We start from the raw sequence: 22,553 nt of genomic DNA, 5'->3' as shown, positions 1-22,553 counted from the left end.
TTAGATAGTTCAGCTCTAATTAGATGTGATGTTATTTTGACGCTCATTATCCTAACCCTATGCTATCCTAGCAGTTTTATATAATCACTCACTCAGTCTGCACACACAAACACACACGTCACAGAATAATAGAATAGAATATTAAAATAGATTATATATCTATTGTACACCATGGCTGCAAGTCAGAGAATGACATGATAGAACTGTAGGACTGGAAAAGGGCCTAATGACCATCTTCTTTAAACCTCCTGCACTGAAGCAGAAGGACCTTTTCACACCACCAACTTTGCTTATCTAGTGTGCAGCAAACCAAGAAAAGGAAAAATGCACTGCAGTGAAGTTTCCAAATGACTCAAGGAAGCACAACCACAACTTACCTTTATGCTTCGCTTAAACAGGTACCCAGGTGTTAGAGAGCCTTTCCTCAGAAGTTCACTAAAGATGACAATTTGCTCAAAGAGGAAAACTCTGCGTTCTTTTGGCCGAGAGAGACCTCCAGAATCCTGCTCTGTTACATAGAATGTATCCTGCTGTAGCAACTTCCCTTGGGCTGCCAGCTTGCCCTAAGTTAAATAAATGTTAAGTTAAACACAGATGGCATAGAAAGAGGAAAGGCACCCAATCATGACCAGCATGTTATCACATGGTCTGGGGTAGACCTTATGATTTGCTCACGTGTGTGAAATGATTCATAATCACATGATGTTTAGCCATTTATGCTCAAAACTCGCTACCAAGTTCATGTACCCAATACCCTAACATGAATATGGAATTATGTACAATATATGAATGCCCACCCATATATCTGACCCTTGCAAACCTCCTGCATCAAAAAACCCCTGAAGGAACACAGGAATTTGGCATGCAACACACACACACAGGTGTATGTGCATATCTCCCACACCATACTATATTGTATGTGTGATAAGGGATTCAGTCCAGTGCTCTGCCATATGTAAGATTTCCACATTGGTGACTCTGAAGCAGATGCCTGAAGTTTTACTCAAAATGACTTATAAATTAAGCAATCCCACAGTGGAGAATCAGGAGTAACAGGGAAATTATCTATAAGCTACAACAACTTCAACACAATACTACATAGAAGCTTCAAGGTTTCACTGGACTGAGAGTCACAGTGATGCCTTCAACAACAGCAGCAAAGGTAAAAGGCACCAGGCATAAGAAACTGCTTGCTATGTGATTACAGGTGCCAAAGGAAATGATTAAACAGTCTCCGTTCAGCTGTGTGTGTGTGTGTGTGTGTGTGTGTGTGTGTGAACATGTGTGAGAGCACACTCATGCCCACAAGTGTACAAATGAAACTTCCTTCCTGGGTAAGACTCAAAGCAGAAAGTTTAAGCATCTCATAGCCACCATTTTATGGAAGAAAGTGCACACAATCCCCCCCCCCTCCTCTAAAATGCAGTTGGGCTATTCCAATGAGACACAGCTATTAGTGTCAACAATTGTACTATTATATCCACATTCAAAAATATTGACTTTTACCTCAAAGCCCTGAAGACGACCCAGGTTCATCATGTCATTGCAGCGTTTAGGAACAAGGCACATCAGCTCCACAGCTTTCTATTAGAGAGAGGCAACACATAATCAGAACTGGAAGGAATGAAAGGGCATCTAGTGTGCTACCCTACTCAAGGTAGGGCAAACCACGTATTGACCCTTCCACCCATGGTACACAGGCCAGAGTCTGAAAGTGGGTATCTTGTAGAAAGATGTCAGTGGAGCAAATAGCTCAAGAATGCTGAAGCAAGGGGGTCAATGCTTATTTTTCAGGACAGTATAACCAATTACTAAAGTAGCTAGACAGTGGAACTTCAAATATGGCTTCCCATCACACTTACAGTGTGACCCAAAATAATTCTAGCAGGCACAATTATTGCCACCATGGACTGACCACAATTCCCACCCATGTAGATGCCTGCTGTACACATGAAATGCCCAAAGTGACCAGAACAAGAAGAGCCTTCCTTGTTTTGGCTGTGCTGTGAAAGTGGTTCAGTGAAGCCAACGACAGGTGGGACAGGAACTGAATCCCTTACTACCTTGCAAGCCAGTCATATGAAGCTGCCTTTGCCTCAAACCATCTAGAGACCATTAACTATCAGCAAGCCCCATTAACTTTACCAAATGCAAACCCTGATGAAGCCATAGCTCCACAGCCTGCCTTTAATTGGGGCTACAGAACGGTTGGTTTTGGACATAGGAAAAGGATTTTGAACTCCTGTTCCAGACCTGTGAATGAGGGGAAAGCTGCATCTGACTGTATTGTCTAATTTTGTGTTATGCCATGCCCCCATGGTGCACTCTTTCAAAATTCAAAATGTGCCCACTGATCCAATTATTGGCAACCACTGCAGTATGGGACAGAGTGAGCCTATGCATAAAGAGAAAGTTCCCCACTTCAGACCTCCCCCACCCCCCATGAACTGATGGCAGGAAGGGGCTGTAAAGCTCCATTCAACACAAAGGTGAGCATGTGGAGAATGCTTGAAAGGGACTTCAATAAAATTATCTGAACAAATACTGTTTGGTAGCCAACACGGTCCTTTCCAGCTGTTGGATCACAACTCTTGGAGGGGGCGATGCTGCCTGGGACCGATGGAAGTGAGATCAAGCAACATCTTGGTGTACTGAAAGAGCCTTTGCAAGTTCTAGGCTGGTATCTGAACTTGTGTCTTCCAAATTTGTAACTTTGTGTTTTCAATTAATGCATCATATCAAATGTCACCTTGTGTCAATTGCAACTATCCTTGATGACCAAAGGAAGAGGGCAAGGAAGGTCTAAAGTAAGGATATTCAATTTGCTGCTCATAAGGCTAGGTTTTCATTCACTAATTTTAGCTCGAGTTGACATTTTACATCAAACATTACTGAAAATGAATACAGCATAAAAGCAAGTATTTAAAGGCAGTGGGGGCAGCGGCGTAGCATGGGTTGTCAGCACCCGGGGCAAGGCAAGTAAATTGCGCCCCCTAACCCGTGGATTTGCACCCCCTAACCTGTGGATTTGCGCCCCCTAACCCGTGGATTTGCCCTAACCCCAGATGTTGCGCCCGGTGCGGCCGGCCCCCCCTGCACCCCCCATGCTACGCCACTGAGTGGGGGTAGGGTGGGGAGTAAACAATAAAAAAAATCATTTTTCTTTTTCTTACTGGTTTCACCATATGAAAATCACTCTTATATACTTTTTTGGTATCTTGACTTTCTGTTAATATACAAACATCCAAGCCAGCTCACAACATGAACACATTATAATCATTCAATAAAAACAATACAAAAGAGAAAAGAAAGCAGATAAAAGTCCATACCTCTGTCTCTGAACATTCCAGCCCAGCTTTTTCACTATATTTTAGAAAATCCTACAGGAATGAAAAACATCCTCTTAAAAATAATTAACAAGAATACATATTAATATCTTCCCCTTTGAAGGCATACTTGCTTACTTGTGGAAATGATTTTGCGTGGCAAGGTTCCAAACCCTCCCGAGATGTTAAGGAATAAAGACACATGAGACCACTAACTTTAGGTGAGTCTATGCTGCGGTTTAAAAGTGCCACCCATTTAAAGGTCCTAACTGATGAACAAATAGAACACAAGACTGAAACAAAATGTATACATTTACAAATTTTATTGTGATCTACAGTAATTTTATTATGCATGATTGAATCTGCAGGCTTTTTGAATGCTGAACATGTAACCGTACCTTTCAAATTTAAATGGTCTCTATAGGGCACCTGGAAAACACCCCATCCACTCAACCCTGCCTTCACGGTGCACGCCCCCTGTACTGCAATAGCTTTGATGCAGTATGGGGGAAAACAAACAAGTAAAGCTCCAGTATACATACAATGCTCCAGGGAGCATTGTGGTTTAGCCTGCTATAGCAACTGGGTTGTTTTTGTTTTTTTTGCCATTATCAGGATACAGGTATTTGGATAACCTTTTTCCTAGACACAACACTTCACTGGTATATTTCACCTTGAGTAGCAGCTGGTACTTGGTTATTCTTTGAATGGGCTTTATTAAGAAGTCACTGAGTGATAGCCGCTGGTTTATTTCTTGTTGCACCTCCTAGAAAATAAAAAGTAGGCAATATCAACAAAAAATATACTTATTTATATCTTGTCTTTGTTTCAAGGAAAATCAAGGGGTCCCCATCCAAGCACTGACCAGACTATGCCTTACTTAGTTTTAGCAAAATTTTCTAACATGTGCCTTCTGTCAATTCCCTGAGATTATTGTCATCTATGACATGTTGACTAGCCCATCTTTCCAAACCGAACAGTTAGACTAGTCCAAATGTTACTACAATAGGCCAGTAACAATTAAGATTAGTATTGTACAGATGAATATAATTTTCCTTTACTCTTCTTGTTGAGTGGGTGGGTGGGTGGGTAGGTAGAAAAGGAGGTTAAAGTGAATGTATCAACTTTGACTCCAAGTGGCAGGTGTAGAGCTTGCTGTACCCCTTACCATTTGCATAAATATGCTTTACCAAACAAAAAATTTGATACCACAGGTAAGTAAGACAGCCCCCCACAAACTGCCTGGTCCTACCAGCAACAAATGTACAGGGAATCATGTGGGGCACAAGAGAAAGAACACACTGCTAAATATAAGACAGAATTTACTTGGAAAGCAAAGATAGAAAGAAAGGGGGAAAGCCACTAATCCAAATGGGATAAGCTTGCTGACACAGCTGTAGGAATGTGTGTGCAAATATGAGAGGGGAGAAGAGATCCTGTCAGGTGTATTTTAAGCTGCAACATGAATAAGGAATGAAGGCCAAACCTTACCTCAAAATATGCACCACATTCCGCTACTATATATTCAGATTTTGGTTTGTTTTGACAGTACACCACATACATGTGTAATCGCCTCTCCTGTAAAAGCAAAATTTGCATAGTTTTCTTAGTCTAAGCCCAGACTAAAGCTTTTACCACTGCATAGACAGTGACAGAAAGCAAATTTAATTACTCTTTAATTAAATTTAATTACTCTTGTCAGCCACAGCCCAGACGGTCTTAGGGAGTATTTATTTTCCTTGTTTTAATTTTACTGTCTACTATCACCTGATCAAAGCACTGTGTACAGACACCAACTTTTGGAAAAGGAATGAGGAAAGCAAGATAAAACTAAAGTCCCTTTCCTAAACCTGAAGCACAAGCACCCTCCTTCCTCCCAAAGATAATGTGTGAGTGGGTCGCCCCATGTGGACATCAGATTCAGGCAATTGTTCAAGAAGGGTAAGACTGCATGATTGCTTGTCAGGAGACATGCCACACATGCCACTGCTGCTTTCATTTTGCTGCAGCTTCCATATCTCTCCGGTTAGCTTTCTGAAGCAGCTAGGCACTGCCGTAGTGCTGCTGCTGAGAGGACAGGAACAGAGCTCCTTGGATCACTGGCTGTACAAAAGCAAATAGGTGGTACTGTCAACTAGAATCTTCAATATACAAAGAGATAGTTCATGGGCTCCCGCGTCAAATGGCCCTACACTATTATTACTTCCTCAAGCCAAAAGATGAGGACATGCTCAAAGCCAGCCAGCAAGTATATGATTGATATAGGATATTAATCCAGGTTCAAGCCCATCAAGCTATTACTAAGGAGGCACTTGTTCTATAATCCTAGTTGAAGTGTAAAAAACGTAGACTGTTTAATAAGCAATGTATTATTAGAAATTGCTGAGGTATACATCTGTGTTAGTTTAGCTCTGTTCTTGAAGACACACATCCTGTACAAATATACAAAGGTTGTAGGCAGGAAGCAAGCAGCTAAACAGTATTTGAAGCAGCATTTGGGGTGGTGGGTACATTTCCAAGTTTTAACAGAAGCAATTAAGTAAAACACAATATTATTACAATTATGGCTTTAGTTAAAACAATTTTGTGGATATTGAAGGAAAATTACTTTCATTCTGGAAAAGTAAAATAAATACTCCACTCAAACATCCCATTTTATGGCTTGAGGGAAATCCAGGTATTATTCCTATCCTCATTTGGTGTGTGTGTGTGTGTGTGTGTGTGTGTGTGTGTGTGTAATTAAAATATCCAATCAGTACAACAGGGACATATTTCCGTTTTTTAAAAGGACTAGCATGTAACTCACATGTTTGATGAAGAGCTGTGCTAAACGGTCATGCTCTTGAAGGCACTTTTCCAGTTCAGCAAGAAAAAAACTGCAATAAAAAATACACAGCTATTCACAAAGTCTCCCTCAGTACTCTTCACCACCATACTATATAGTTTTATCTGATTTTGTCTTGCATCACAGATAAAACTACCCTCATATAAGATCGGTTACTTCTGAATAGCTTAGCCTGCATCATCCTGCTAATGGTTAAGAGAATTTAATTGCACATGAGGAACTAGTGAATATAAAAAGCCCATCCGTTGGCATGCAATATCCTCCTCCAAATACTGAGAACCTTGCTGTTCATCTGTTAATGAAGATAGCCCCAGTCCAGTCTTCCTGTTGCAAAGAAATAGGGATAATTGCCCATAATTCTTAGGAAAAGGTTGTGAAAACAGGAGTCAATTATCAGACATCTCTGTTCAATGGAATTTATCCCTGCCACCACCTGCATTTTTGAACTATTTCCTTTCTGCACATATAATAAATCAAAAGTTCATCTTTGCAACCAATTTGCAACCCTGAGATTCTCCAATAACATATGTTCATTTGATTTTAAATGAAGGATTTTACAGAGCCTCATCATGGGTGCAACTAACAAATAATGGAAGGCATAGAAAAATAATTTCAGCAATTACTGAGTAAAAGAGGCAATACTAGAGTAAGAGGCCAGAACAGTGCTGTGTCCTGTAAGTCATAATATTCAGTCAACTAACATCAATGGCACTAGACACTAGAGTTTTTGCTTGAAGCTTGCATGAGACCTCTTGGGGTATAACAAATGCTCAGAATCACATACCTTGTGGCACTGAATGAAATGTTGATTGCTGCTACTAGCTATAGAACATTAACTCACAATGATCTTCTCCCAGAGGGTGAGGGGATGTAGTATAGTAGTTCAGGCCAAGTAAAATGTCTATGTATATGAGAAGTCTATGCATTTTAGCAATAGTCAGTTAAAAGCTGACTGCAGACTTACTCTTTGTGCCAGTCATAGATCTGGTGAATGTTACCGAACACTATCTTGTCTTTTCCTTTCATGTCTTCAGGAACACCTTTTTCTTCTATCCTTTTCATGAATCCCTTTAATGAAATTTTAAAAAGCAAATTTCAAATTCCAGATTTTGTTATATTTTTGAGATACACATCATATTCAAATGAGACTTATTCTATATCCATGGAAGGGAGCAATTAAACCTTAAAGAAGTGCAAAAAGACAGCATTAAAACATTTCTTCTGTGCCCTCAGATGGCAGATAAAATTATCTGGTTTTGGTTCATGAAGATTATAGTGTTAGAATATTACTCAATTTGAGAAGCCACAGTAAGAATATATACCCAATCTAGATTATTTTACTCACCTCCACCACAATTCCTAAGTCTTTGACATAGTCTTTCTCTGTCTGTACAAGTTCATTTAAAACAAACCTAAAATTCAAAAGAGGAGCATATTGTAGCAGCCAGGTTAAATATACGTACGTATACATGGTCAGCAACTATTATCACTAGTAGACTAAGTAGTAGTAGTAGAAGACTTTTCACTAAGTAGACTCTCATCTGTGTCGGGCAATATCAGGGCAGCTCAGGTTGATTATAAACAGGCAATTCCCACACCAAAGGCATGCATTGTAAAAAAAATAAAATTATATGGTGGTACAAGAGGATTCAAAGCCACCAAAGCAACCAACTTCTTTCAACTCTCATTACATGCATTAATGTCACTGGTTGCTCTATTGAAAATAGTGGGTGAAGACATATACAGTTAACTCGCATCTTACGAGAGGGCTTGGTTCTAGAGCAGGCTTCTTCAAACTCGGCCCTCCAGATGTTTTGAGACTACAATTCCCATCATCCCTGACCACTGGTCCTGCTAGGTAGGGATCATGAGAGTTGTAGGCCAAAAACATCCAGAGGGCAGAGTTTGAGGAAGCCTGTTCTAGAGGTTCAAGAGTGAATGCAAAATGCATAAAGCCAGGAGACTCTTCAAAGTGGAGGGCTGCTTACTGGGTTCTAGGAAGGTAACACAAGGGCTCTAGGACACTGCCAGAACCCTTGAGCCTTCTTCCCAAAGCCTGGCAAGCCTGCAATCACAGTTGTGTGTGGTGGTGGCAGTGGCGGGTGGGGGAGTGGAGAATGGTGGATTCCCTACCCTTTCCATTTATTTATTCCCCCCTCAACTGCACAAAGGTGCAATCATGTAAGTTTACAAGTGTAAGCTGCAAGTTACCTCTATAACATATTAAGAACAGAAGAATTAGTTTTAAGAATGCCATCGCCATAGTTTATAAAACTGTTCCTGGGAGAGCTTTAATTGGTTCTGTGGTTTCAGCATAACTTCTTCTGAATCAGAGCAAAGTCGATTGTTGAAGGAGCCTACTGGCTAATGCCCAGAGCTTCACCACTATAGACTTTATCCACCGGTTCTGAGGTCATGTATAAGGGGCATTCTTCTACATTAAAAAAACAATCTTTAGATACCTACTTGAAAAAAACCCCCAAAGTTTACTTACATTCTGCCTCTCATAGCTTTGGCTTTTTGTTCTTCTTCAAGGTTTCTTGAAGGAGGAGTTGAAGGTGTCACATTTTCGTTCAAGCATCCAGTGGAATCCTTTAAGCTTCCCCGGTAGGAGCCTCCTTCTAATGTCTTAAAAATAAGAAAAAAGCCAAAGGATTCAACAGAAAATCTTAACAGATTGACTATATAGCTATTCCTATAGCTACTTCCTCAGGGGATCTGTATTTGCAATAATTAGTAAGCGGGGGGACGGAACCCTTCAATTTTCTCAAAATGTACCCCAAGGTGACATTTATTTTGTTTAGGCTGATTGGGGGAAGACAGCAGAATAGAACTGGCTTGATTCAGTACAGCAGTTTACAAGCTAAGAACTTCTCATTCATTCCAAAGTTTTCCTAAATATTCTGAAGACCTCCTGAATAGGATAAATGTTAAAAGGTTACAGTATATCTGTGCTAAGTGTTTCCTGAAGCTGGTCCCCACTTTTTCCCTATGTGTTTTGTACATCCCATCTGCAGATCTGCTCTGTGGCACACTTTTAGGCTAGTCATGGATTTGGTTAGTTCCAAACCAAATGATACCTAATTTGCAGTAAAAGGTAGATTCCCCTCAGAAGCAAATAGGTGATTGTGGGGTCGTGCAGCTATTTTGTTCTTATTCCACATTTGTGCAGAAAACCAAATCTCTCATTTTTGTTTTAATGGGGAAAATAGGAAGGGAAGAAACTGAGGGATACCAACAGTGGAAGAGGGCTGCTGATTTGCAATACCTAACATCACACTAGAAGAAGCTGGCTAAAATGAGCCATTTAAATATTTAATTTATTCCAGTATACAAAACACTCAAGACAATATTTGTTTCATTTAACAGAAATACCATTATCCCATCTGAGATCGAATTCTTATTTTTTAAATTTCAAGACACAGAAGCGAAGCATCTAGGATTCTTAAAAAGTACAAAGTATATTGTCTGAATGGCAATTTATGTAACTATTTGCAAAATGAGCTTTCCATTTCCTGTATCAGATTCTTACTTGTAAGCAGTGCTTAAACTGGTCTTCTAGATCAGCTGTCATGGGATTCTGTGATATACCAAGTCAGAATATCAGCATTGAAATCACATATGGAAGGGTAGGTGGTAAGGAGAGAGGCAAGAAGAGTTCACACAGGCATAAGTGCTGTTCTCAAGCCAATTAAACCATGGCTTAACATAGTCAAGTTGTAACCAGGACTAAGAGATGGCTGACCTTACTAGTATAGATAGATAGATAGATAGATTTCAAAAAGAAACATCAACCTCCATCTGGAAATGGAAATGGAGCTTAGCTATGATAAAGGTGATGTAATATTGCAACAAGCAAGTCTGACCCAAAAAGGTGTTTCTTTATTTAAGTAATACAACTCAATTTTATGCATGTTCCTTTGAGATGTCCCACTGAGTTGTACAGCACATGCTCCCAAGCAAAGGTAGATAAGATAGCAGCTTTAGTTTGCCCAACTGAATTAAGCTGCCTAGGATTATTTGTTACTGTATTCATTACTGCAAGCCGCCTGGAGTGTCTACAACTAAGGTGGGACATTAAATTGAAAATATTGCTTCATGAACCATATACTGAACAGCCCTTGAACCAAGTTTTCTAAAAGTGGCTCTTTTTTTTGGGGGGGGGGGGGGATACATGAAACAACAACCTTCTAATACGCCTAGTGTTTTAAAAAAAAACAAGCAGAAAAATGACAGATATGACACAGCATAGCACTTGACTGAATATTGTAAAAGAAATAAAACATTTTAAAAGGAAAAATACTTGATCTGCAATCACACCCCTAGAAATTTACCAGGTAAGTAATAGATGTTACGGACTATACTATAGCCCACTGATGATATCAGGAATATGTCAACGAATCAAGTCATTTGCAAAAAAATAAAAAATAAAAATGGTTTTACTGCACTTTAACTCTAGCAACTAGTTGACGATAGAACCAACATGGAACTGCAATTAGCTACTCAGTGGTGAGGATAGTCAGCAATATGACCAGCAGCCAAATTACGGTGTTGCTCAACTAGGACGTTTCTCTTCATGGGATCCTAGGTCTTCACACTTACCAGCTTGCTTTTGACCAGTTTTTCTATTGCACTGACAAGATCCGCTGCAGTTGGGACATCGGAGATGCTCTGTCGAGCAGCTAGCAAAGAGGAGGACTGCAAGACACCAGTTTGCAAAGGAACAGCAGGTTAGCAGGAATGAGAAGGAACTAGGAAAGCCAAAAGGCTAGCAGTTTGAGGTCACACAATGGGGCACAAGCAGTGGGGGGGGGGGGGGACATGACAGGAGCATGAAGGGTTGAGGGGAGGTCATGACATACAAAAGGCAGCAGCACTTAGCAGCAGACTGGCAAAGCACATAACCTGCTCTGGGATTACGGGTAAAATGTATGTCTGAAGGGGTTTTTCTAAAGACCACCACTTAGTCACAAAGAAGAGCCAAAGAGTAATTAAAAGAGTAGTTTGGCTCTTGTTTCTATATTGTGAAATCTTCCAAGATTTTTGTGCTACTTCAGGAACAAGCAGCAATGGGTGAAGGGAGCAACCCTTTTCCCCAAGGCTCTCTCCATATGCCTGCCAGCATGCAGAATCCATCCCTTTCTCTTGCTAAGCTCACTCCTATAGAGTACAATACAGTGGCAGGTTGGATCAGACTAGGGATTTGACAAGCTCAACACTTCATTGTAATGTTTTGCAATAACCTCATGTTATTATGAAATTCTACTTGGTGTACAATTTATTGCCAAAGATTCAAAAATGGAAAACACTTTGGACTGTTATTTCTCCTTGCTGTCAACTTTAAAAACGTGAGTGGTAAAGATAGATCAAAGTATCAGTGGTACCCTTCTTTACAATACCAAAACTGTCAAATGTAAGTATGTGTAGAGAAAACATATGCATTTCCTCCCCAAACTCAGACTGCAAGTTATGTGTGCCACACTTAGAAGGCAATTGGAGGTCCTCTCTCTTTCTCTTTCTCTCTCTCTTTCTCTCCTATTCCTTTCCAAGACAGGAATAGAGAAATATCTGAAGCAGTACAGAGAGATCCTCCAAATCTTAAAACAGCTTTAAAATACATTCTTACTAGGTTTGCAATCTTTTCCACCTATCCTGAAGACTAGATTTTGGGTGGTGGCAGGCTGTTGTTTTTAAAGCAAGGTGCATAATACTCTGAAGCGAGAAGAACACCTCCCCATGTCATTTCCTTTGGGATGTGAGAAATGAGGCCGACAGAAAAGACTCATCCTGCCAGTTCTTCAGCAGAACTGGACCTTGGGTGAAGACAGAAGTTGTTCGCATGTGGTGGATGCAAATGCCCAGGCCATTCCTGTTCCTTCAAAGGCGTAGAAATTCGCCAACTGTACTATAGCTAAATGAGGAGGCAGATGTAGTTTATATGCCCAATCCTAGAGTACTGGGCGCCAATCAAAAGAATTCTGGACCAAATGTGGCATAGCCATGGATTCCTTTGACCTTGACTACTCTAGGCCCTGGTACTGTCCAGTTTTGACTATGTGGAAAAACTACAGAAGTAGTACAGAAATATGCATGGTCTGGAGATTGCATACAACTTGCATATTTGCCACCTGAATTCTATAAGGGCAGATGGAGCTTTAAAAGTAAACTACTAGGATTAACAAAGTTTAATCAACTTCACAGGTGTAGCAGAGGGGAGAAGAGTAAAGGCAATCAAGCACCAAGAAAAAGCCAGTGAAATTAGTAAGTGTTGCTAAATTGAACTCTGAGAAGTGACAGTAAATATCAGGCAGGTAGCTATCTCAATAAAGCAGACTATTGTCTGAAAGTCAGCCAGCACTGACAGCTGAAGGCTCCTTAGGAACTGCTGCTGAGTGATGTATCACTCTAGTCGCTTTATCCCTAAGAATACCTACAGTAGACATCTTGTCATTCTCCTCTGATACCTTATCATTCACTTAGAGCCAATCAGCAACTCAAATTAAAGTCGGTGAGAACAGAATTCCAAGTAACCGTAAAGGTTACTGCAAAATACAGCACAGAGGAGTTACCTTATGGCGACCAATCTCAGTGATGTGAGGTGGAAAAATGTTCCAGTGCTCTGTTCTTCCACATAAACATTTCCATTTCTTAAACTCATTAGCAATGAATGGATACCAGTTGTAAATGTAATACTAGATAAGTCTGGCAGTTTCAAAAGTTTTAAGCTTTGTTTACCAAATACAAGCAAAATAACTTGCTAAATGAGATCATTTTCCAGAGTGATCTAAAGATTTTCGGAAATTTTTCCGACTCAGTATATTTCAGAAAATCCATATCACTGCCTGATATCTCAGTTTAGGAAAAGCCTTAAAAAGAAATGAATAATACAGGTTACTGGAAATGTATTTAGGGTAGGAAACACAGTAAAAGGCTCTTCTTCACTCTGGAGATTTAATCCTCCTTATGTATACCATTTTACTGTACAGTGGTGCCCCGCAAGATGAACGCCTTGCAAGACGGAAAACCCGCTAGACGAAAGGGTTTTCCGTTTTGGAGGCGCTTCGCAAAACGAATTTCCCTATGGGCTTCCTTCGCAAGACGAAAGCCCATAGGGAAATCTCCGGGACAGCGGGGAAGCGTCTTCCCCACTGTCCTCGGACCTCCTCCGAAGCCTGGCGGCGGGGCGGGAACACCTCCTGCCGCCGCCCGGCTTCGGAAGGAGGATGCTCCGAAGCCGGGCGGCGGGGGGGGGGGGGACACCTCCTCCCGCCGCGCGGCTTCGGAAGGATGCCCGGCAGCATTTAAAAAAACCCGGGACAGCGGGTTTAAAATCGCCCCGGGCGGCGCGTTTCTCCGCTGTCCCGGAGGGCTTTTGAAGGCAGGCGGGGGGAGCAAAGACTTTCGCCCCCCGCCCGCCTTCAGAAGAGGTCCAGGACCTCTTCTGAAGGCGGGCGGGGGGCGAAAGTATTTGCTCCCCCCTGCCTGCCTTCCCGGGAGAGCGGAGAAAGGCAGCACGTTTCTCCGCTGTCCCGGACGGCTTTTGAAGGCAGGCGGGGGGAGCAAAGACTTTCGGCCCCCGCCCGCCTTCAGAAGAGGTCCTGGACCTCTTCTGAAGGCGGGCGGGGGGCGAAAGTCTTTACTCCCCCCTGCCTGCCTGTCCCGGAGGGCTTTTGAAGGCAGGGGGGGAAGCAAAGACTTTCGCCCCCCGCCTGCCTTCAGAAGAGGTCCTGGACCTCTTCTGAAGGCGGGCGGGGGGGCAAAAGTCTTTGCTCCCCCCTGCCTGCATGTCCCGGAGGGCTTTTGAAGGCAGGCGGGGGGGAGCAAAGACTTTCGCCCCCCGCCCGCCTTCAGAAGAGGTCCAGGACCTCTTCTGAAGGCGGGCGGGGGGCAAAAGTCTTTGTCCCCCCTGCCTGCCTTCCCAGGGGCTTTTAAATCACACCGGACAGCGGAGAAGTCCTCCGCTGTCCCGGGGCGATCTTAAAATGCCGCCCGCCAGCATTTTAAGATCGCCCCGGACAGCGGAGAAGCCCTCCGCTGTCCCAGGGTTTTTTAAAATGCTGGGGGTGGGAAGAAAAGCCCTTGCCCCCCCCAGCCTTCAGAAGAGGTCGGGGGACAGACTGTCCCCGGACCTGGTCTGAAGTCGGTTTCCATAGGAACGCATTAATTGATTTTCAATGCATTCCTATGGGAAACCGTGCTTCGCAAGACGAAAAACTCGCAAGAAGAAAAAACTTGCGGAACGAATTAATTTCGTCTTGCGAGGCACCACTGTACTTCCCTTCAAAAGAAGTGTAACCACATCATTCACTTTTCTATCTTCTGGTTATGGGAGATACTCAAGACTGCTTTCTTCAAAAGTTATATGACAAAGTGACTAGACTACAGTTTAAGGGCTCCCTCCAACCCAAGTGGATTTCAGCCTCAATGCTTAGGGTTAAACTTCATGTGATGCTTTGAGTCTCAATATGGCCAAAGTGGTTTTGTTTACAACCAGAATAGCTGTGGTTCATGTCAGGGGGAGGGGACACTTATCATCTTCCCTGTGGGGCATTTGTCTCATCAAAATTACCTCACCCAATTGCTATTTGCTTTAAGGAAGAAAAGACAGGCATGCATACATTTCCCCCTACAAGGCAAAACAATGTTTTTTTGTGGGGTGAGGAGGAGAGATCTATTTTAAAAAATGGCCTTCAGGAAAACAGATAAGCATTTCCCCTTTCAACTTCTCATAGTCCCCCTCCCCCTATTAAGCCAGATAAAAGTTTATTGCTGCTGCTTTGGTGGGAGGGGAAAACCTTGGGAAACCACTCACATTATGAGTAGTTTGACTCCAAACCAACATGCCAATTACTACACCACCCTTCCAGAAGCTGCAAATATACGGTAATCTATAGCAAAGCACTTTTTACCACTCTGGTACATCCAGAAAACTGAGCACTCTGTGTTCCAATGAACAAATCAAGGTGATGCTGGGATTGCAGAATGCTTTCACAACAACAAGGTCACACTATCAAGTATGAAATAACATTTAAAGCCCAAGACCTGTCCATGCCTCTTTTAGAGCTGTCACACCTTGCCACAATTAAAAACAGCTTGACTACACTGATGGGAAATGAAGGACTCCCAATGATCAGCAAGCCCTCTCTCCACAGAGCAACAGTCTATGGCAGTGGTTCCCAATTAGCTAATTACTGAGGACCCCCTATTTTTCAGAAGACAAGCCACAGACCCCCTACTTTTGAAAATATTGATAACTCTATGGTAGTTACCTTGGCAAAGCAATTTTTTTGAAGAAAATGTGGGGTAGCCCCTAATAAGGAATGGATTTTAGGTATACTAAAAACAGTTTTTACCACGCTGAAATGGCAAAGATTTAGTTTTGGGTGGGGGAGACAAATTTAATTTTATTATAGTAAGGTAAAGGTAAAGGGACCCCTGACCATTAGGTCCAGTCATGGCCGACTCTGGGGTTGCGGCACTCATCTCGCTTTATTGGCCGAGGGAGCCGGCGTACAGCTTCCGGATCATGTGGCCAGCATGACTAAGCCGCTTCTGGCGAACCAGAGCAGCGCATGGAAACGCCGTTTACCTTCCCGCCAGAGCGGTACCTATTTATCTACTTGCACTTTGACGTGCTTTCGAACTGCTAGGTTGGCAGGAGCAGGGACCAAGGAAAGGGTCTCACCCCGTTGCAGGGATTCGAACCGCCGACCTTCTGATCGGCAAATCCTAGGCTCTCTGGTTTAACCCACAGTGCCACCCGCGTCCCTTATTAAAGTATAGTACAAGTGAACAAATTATGACATGTCTAGCAGCTACTAAGCCTAATTTATATGCCTACATTTTATATGCCACCCATCTGGCTGGGTTACCCCAGCCACGCTGTGCGGCTCCCAACAAGATGTTAAATACACACTAAACCTAAATGTAATGGGCATCTTTTTGTCCCGAACAATCCCTTCCACATCTGGTTCAATATTTCCTACTTTCATTCTCAAATCTGATTCAATATCAAGCCAATTTCTATGCATGTATCTGCAAAGATAAGTGGAATAGAAGGGAACTAGATGTTTCAAAGCTTTTTCACCAAACTTCTTACAATCAGCAAAAACTTTCACCCAGAATTGGCCCAGCCTACATTCTTTGAAAAATGATTTCAATGAACCATCACAAGTCTCGTCAACAAGCGCATCTTGCTCTTGTGAGAGATTACATTGTTGTTCTTAATAACCTCCCAGATCACAATGGAAGTTGCTCGGGTACATGGCTTAGCAAGTGGAGGTCCACCTGTACTTTATCACTACAAGCATTCATTCACATGGGTATATGCACTGAAGAGCCCTGCTAGATCAGATCAAAGTTCTATTTAAGTATCCTGCTTTTCCCAGTAGGCCTTTGGCAACACCATAAGCAGCTGGTACTCAGTGACATACTGCCTCTGCAACTGAAGGCTGCATATGGACATCATGAATAGTCATCCTTGATAAGACTTATTCCCCATGAGTTGCATTCCGCATAGTCCTAAGGAGATCACTCCATCAGCACAAGCACTCCTGCTTGCCTAACAAAAATATCCCTTCCCCTCCCCTTGCACACTCTTCTAGGACATACTGTTAAGTCCCTTGGCACTGGCGGGAATTGTTGTGCTGGCTTCTGCTAGTACAACAATTCAGCTGAATATGGCCCCATGAATATGAATTCATATGTATCCCCCTTTAAAGCTATCTAAGCCAGTGTCTTTTGTCACACCATGACACTGAATTTCATAAACTAATTATATTATGTCTTTACGGGTACTATTTTGTTTGCGTCAAATCTCTTGTTAATCAGTTCCATTGGATAACCAAGGGTTCTAGTATTAATAGAAAGATACTCTGCATCCATGTTTTCACATCAAGTATAAGATGTCATCCTGTGCTCGCTTCATTGATTTTTTCTATACTTTAAAACCCCAGATTTTATTGCCCCTCTTCCAGCTGCACCCCTGATCATTCTGGTTCCCCCTTCCTGCATCTTTCCAGCCCTACAGTATTTTTTTGAGATAGGGTGACCTGAACTATATATATATATTGGGTGAACTTTAAGAGAGAATCTGCTGTTTGCGTCATACTGAAACGATATTGACTGTAGAACACTCAGTCTACTACTGCATATCTACTTCAGAGGCCCCTGCTGGCAACATTATGACTCATATATTCAGTCCCATGATGAAGTTTTTCAAACCTTGGGCACAACGTGTACCACATACTGCACCATTAGCAGTTATTGCCGCAATCACCTTTCCTTGCCCAATTTCGCTGCAACACAGGTGGAGACAACATCAGCATCATGCTAGAATACCGCATGTATGGCTGTTGCTGTACCACAGTGGTTTTAAGAAGTATTCTGGGAAACCCAAAAGTTCCTTGGAAGTTTATCAAGAATTTCTCAGTCAGAATACTGGTAACAGTAGGCAGGCTTCCCTGAAAGAAAGCTTGCCCACCCACTGACAAATCTTTCCTTGCAGCAGCGTATTGCAGGGCAAGTATTGGTTATGTTTTAGCAGTAACTCTCAGTTCATGTAAAGAAATGGTAAGGCGAAACAGATGATAGAATCATAGAACTGTAGAGCTGGAAGGGGCCCCATCTGAACCAAACACTCATATTATAATACACCCCAGAAGCACCCACAAGGTCCAGAAATTCCTCAGCAGGCAAGTTCACATAGAAAGCTTTCTTCTGAACGTAACAACTGCTCTACAGAAAAGGCATGAAATGCAAAATAAATAAAAAAATCAAGCTACAAGCTACAAAGGTAAGCAGACTAAGTCACAAATATTCTGATTATGACAGGAGGGAAAGGAACGGGGAAATATCCTTGAGCGTTGCAACAATGGCCTTGAAGACGGATTGCTCAGTGCCATTCCTTCTGGATACAAAGTGAGGGTGTAAAATAACACATTTCAATATATAGTACCCTATTGAAACACCATGCCTGGTTCCCTGGATTCAAGGAGGTGTTGTTTTTTCAAACACACACACAAAAGAACTCAAAGTTATTCTGAGAAAAAATAATAATGAAAAAAAGACCCGAGTCCTACCATGTCATCCTGTGTGGGATCATTATCAAAAATCTTCATAGGAGGAGGGAGTGGTGTATGAGATTCTTCATCTGGCTCATCTTCGCCCCAACCTTTCTTGCTCTTCTGAAAGCAAGGGAAATTTCATTATGAACAGGTAAAGTTGGACAGAATGAGAGAGTCCCTCCCATAATATTTTTATGGTGTTGGAACTCCATAATCATACCAAATCAAATCCAGACAGAGGAGTGGGTTGTTGTGACAGATATAAAAAGAATATTTACCTAGCCTTTCCCCTCTGATGCCTAGTGAGGTAGAAAGGGAATTCCCTACATAAGGGAGTCCAATGCAATCCTCTAACCCTCATATTAGCATCTACATAAAACATTATTAATTTCCTTTAAAGGGGCAAGAGGATCTACAAGAAATCATTCACTGCAGCATTAGGACTTCAAATTTGATCAGGAAAGACCACCGTGCTGCTTAAAATAGCAAATGTTCTGCTAACCAGTTCTCAAGTTCCTCACTGAACTGGATCTGACTGTTAGGCATGAAAAAAACTCTCTTTTTTTGAGCCTGCTACATACCTGGGCATATATTTGAATGAGCACATTAGCTCCTTCCAGCAACCTAGTTCTATTTATTGATTTATAGCATTCCTGCATCACTCGCACTATTGGCAGAGCAACACTTTGAACCCCAATAGAATAATTTAAAATGCTTTGAGCAGCTATTAGAGCAGTCATAAAATACCCATAAATGAATCCATATCTGCAGCTGCAAAAGGAAGATAACAAATCTATGCAAAATGACCAGGGAAAATGTGATGGAAAATAAAAATGCAAGAGCTCTGGTTCCCTTCATGATCTATGGTGTTATTTTACATCACACAGCAAAGATGGTGGACAGTAGGCAAGCCCAAGCTTTGGAAGGAAGGAGCCAACAAACATAAAGGCTGAGGCATAGGGAGTAACTAGTCTGGATGGGGTGATACAAGAATCCTCTTTATAGTGAGGATATAGGGCTTTCCCAGTTTTGATACAAGGATGGATGCTTTTCTACAGTTATTTCAAAACTTATTCCAAAACAATGTGAAGAATCAAACAAAAGGAAGCTTTATGCTCAAGTCAGCATTCTTAAAAAAAAGGTATCAAACTATGTCCATACCTCATCTGCACTGTCTCCCTGAGGCGTGGTCTCGTCTCCAGGCTTGGGGGATCCCAGGTCAAAGCTTTTCCTTCCTTCGCGCACTTTCTTCTGCTTCTTGATGTTACTGTCTGCCTTTCCACTATTCAATCGGCGTACTGGACTGGTTAGCCATTTCTTCAGTGTGTTGGTAGAGCGCTTTGGACCAGGGGAGCTCTGGATGGAATTGATGGATGAATGAGGCTGCAAATTGGCCACCGATTCAGATTTCCCTCCATTTTCATTAGAGGATGCTGAATAGGAATCTGCCAGAACAAAATAATAAAAATGCTAAGCAATACAGGGTATTATGTTAGACAGTTCTTTCTGAAAATGGAAGCTAATTTTGTTGATATAAATATTAAATCAGAAGGAGAGTGCTATGTTTAAAATTAGAAGAGAACACACAGTTAAGTGGACACTCTTAAATGTACTCTCTTAAGTGGACACTAAATGTACTCATTTCCCTTTCCACAGGTGTCCACCATCCCTTCCTGATCTGTACTTATGGAACACTCTAAATCTATTTTACTGGCTGGTCTGTTTGTCAGGTATGAATATAAGGAATCTTTTCTCCATACAGAGGACTTCACAAATCCTCAGTACTGTTACTTCTCCTGCCAAAATCATGAAGAGTCCATTATGGTCAGTTGGATGTCTGTCCATACATTCGCCAAGGGAAGTTTGCTTTTTCTGGCCAAGTTAGGGGGGGCTAAGTCAACTTAACACTTCAGAGTTGCCTATCTGTAAAAACAGCTGGCACTGGCTTTTCACTGCTACTGATATTTTCAGCCTATGCATTCATATTAAGTAGCATTAAACTGACAAGAGATAAGCAACCACTGAAAATGCTTCCACTCCGCTATCTTATGTACGATAGGCTTTGGACATTTTCCATTCACAGAAGCCACATGATTTGGAGGCGGGTGAATAACGCAAACTATTATCAGAATGCTGTTTGTCAGCAGATTCCAAGGTCAGACTGGTTGATCTAACATTCTGAAGTTATATGCAGGATACAAGCTTGTCTTATTCCACTACCAACCATTCTAATTTTGCTGAAGTGCTTTATACTTGGTGTGTGCTCACTACAGAATTAATAACATTTGGTACCCCTTGTTTTAGCAATACCTCCTCTAGTAAACTAGTGTTGTACTTTGGAACAGACCCAACTGTCCTCTGTCCTGGCACTTGGATCAGCCAATTACATTAGGAGTTGCTGAATTAGTTTATAAAAATACCAACATATATGTGGGGGCTTGAATGCCTGGGAAGGTGCCATATTGACATCTCTATACAATGAAGCTTTGTTCCATCAGGACTGCAGCCCTGTGTTGAGTGAACAAGCATTGCTAACTGGAAGAACATTTTACTTGCCACACTGTATTATTTCTGCACAAAACTCCAAATGACATGCTAAAAGGTCCAAGGCATGTATATGTTTGATCCAACATTCCAACTATGCATTAATTGATGGGCAATCAAGCACATCCCTCCCCTAAGCTTGAACAAGTAAGTTTTTCTGCAAAGGTACCAGTTTATGAAGTTTCTACGTAGTAAAGCAATTGTTCCAAAAAATCAACCCTGCATTTACAATTTCATATTGACTTTTTTTTAGGACTCAAAATATGCCAAGTGTATTTTGAATATGTTTCCATGTTCAGTAGTAGCCATCAATGTGAGTTTTTTTAACCAATATTTGAGATATATAAAAAACTGGTTAGGGTTTCAATAGCAATGTCTATTACACACACACACACACACACACACACACACACACACACACGATTCTGTCCCACATGGAACCTTTGGGATTGAGAGGGTTATGCAATTAAAGCATTGTGAAGTATTTTGGAGAACTGGAACAACCTACAATGAGGGGCAAAGGGAAGCCACAGAGCCTAGGGCTTGCAGATCAGAAGGTCGGCGGTTCAAATTGCCCACGATGGGGGGGGGGGGTTGCTCGATCCCAGCTCCTGCCAACCTAGCAGTTCGAAAGCATGTCAAAGTGCAAGTAGATAAATAGGTACCGCTCCAGTGGGAAGGTAAATGGCATTTCTGTGCACTGCTCTGGTTTGCCAGAAGCGACTTAGTCATGCTGGCCACATGACCCGGAAGCTGTACACCGGCTCCCTCGGCAAGCAAAGCAAGATGAGCGCTACAACCCCAGAGTCGTCCGCGACTGGACCTAATGGTCAGAGGTCCCTTTACCTTTACAATGAGGGACAGCCAAAATGGTGCACTTCAGATGGGATGCTGGACTACTACTACCAGTATCCCTGACCACTGGCCGCGCTGGCTGGGACTGATAGGAGCTGTAGTCTAGCAACCCAAGTGGAAAGAAAAGCAGTACTGTAATAGCTAACCTTTCTGGTCTTTGTAACAGTTTACCCATAACACAACGTGATTAGCTGAACCTTAATTATGGTTCGTGGGCAGGCTATATGTAAGCAGTCTCCTCCTATGTTTAGGCCTGCTTAAAGAATTGAAAATCATGGACCTGCTGTTTTTGAAGACAAAAGTATCAAGGCCTGAAAGTAAAGTAAATATGATTAAAAGAAAGGACATGTCTTAGATCAGAATGGAGTGGGTAACTCATGTAGCAGCAACTCCATGTGGACAGAGCTGTCTCACTGCTATTGATTCACAAAGAACTTCCATATGCACAAACTTTCTCAGTCACTTTTTAAGTGGTCAGACAAATCCCAAATGCAGTGAGGAGAGTTTCCTTAGAATCACAACAGTGATTGGGACAGTTCTTGACGCACATGAGAGTATACAGAACTTCAGTCTGACAAGTACCCTACACATCTGTGACTTAGAATACTGCACACTGGTTGCACTTGATCCAATACTAGATATATAGAAAGATATGGTAATTTTAAGGCTTCTGATGTGTTCATATATACCGGTAGATCCTTTGCTAATTTGGTAGGTTAAGTTATTAGCAGTGAAAATATCACCAAAAAGTATGTGACTACAGTTTCAAGGTCAACAACTTTGAGTGGACCAATCCTTTAAAAAGGTCAGGCAAAATGGTTCAACCCTTATGCATGTCCACTTCATCAAATCTGGCCCTCTTTGAAAAAAGTTTGGACACCCTTGCCTTAGTGGAACTGCAACTGCAAGTCAAAGCAT

General features: G+C 41.9%; 1 protein-coding gene across 5 annotated transcripts in view; it reads right to left on the bottom strand.

Moving 5' to 3' along the window:
- The window catches only part of LOC144324850 (kalirin-like), a 50,910-nt gene that overhangs the window by 4,617 nt on the left and 23,740 nt on the right, over window positions 1-22,553 (bottom strand). The window contains exons 2-14 of one of the 5 annotated variants that reach the window (XM_077935051.1): window positions 19,398-19,681; window positions 18,252-18,356; window positions 10,774-10,869; window positions 9,704-9,751; window positions 8,666-8,799; window positions 7,517-7,583; window positions 7,136-7,239; window positions 6,133-6,202; window positions 4,818-4,904; window positions 4,000-4,092; window positions 3,330-3,380; window positions 1,507-1,584; window positions 378-563 (exon numbers count right to left, since the gene is read on the bottom strand). In XM_077935051.1, the coding sequence (XP_077791177.1) occupies window positions 378-563; window positions 1,507-1,584; window positions 3,330-3,380; window positions 4,000-4,092; window positions 4,818-4,904; window positions 6,133-6,202; window positions 7,136-7,239; window positions 7,517-7,583; window positions 8,666-8,799; window positions 9,704-9,751; window positions 10,774-10,869; window positions 18,252-18,356; window positions 19,398-19,681 (1,403 nt within the window). The remainder of the gene's footprint in view (window positions 1-377; window positions 564-1,506; window positions 1,585-3,329; window positions 3,381-3,999; window positions 4,093-4,817; window positions 4,905-6,132; window positions 6,203-7,135; window positions 7,240-7,516; window positions 7,584-8,665; window positions 8,800-9,703; window positions 9,752-10,773; window positions 10,870-18,251; window positions 18,357-19,397; window positions 19,682-22,553) is intronic. The other 4 variants (XM_028743643.2, XM_028743654.2, XM_028743662.2 and 1 more) reach the window with 4 other exon arrangements.

This window comes from Podarcis muralis, chromosome 1 (assembly GCF_964188315.1).
Source record: "Podarcis muralis chromosome 1, rPodMur119.hap1.1, whole genome shotgun sequence".
NCBI lineage: Eukaryota > Metazoa > Chordata > Lepidosauria > Squamata > Lacertidae > Podarcis > Podarcis muralis.
Note: the sequence above shows the minus strand (reverse complement) of the source record. Positions and strands in the feature narration are given on the sequence as shown.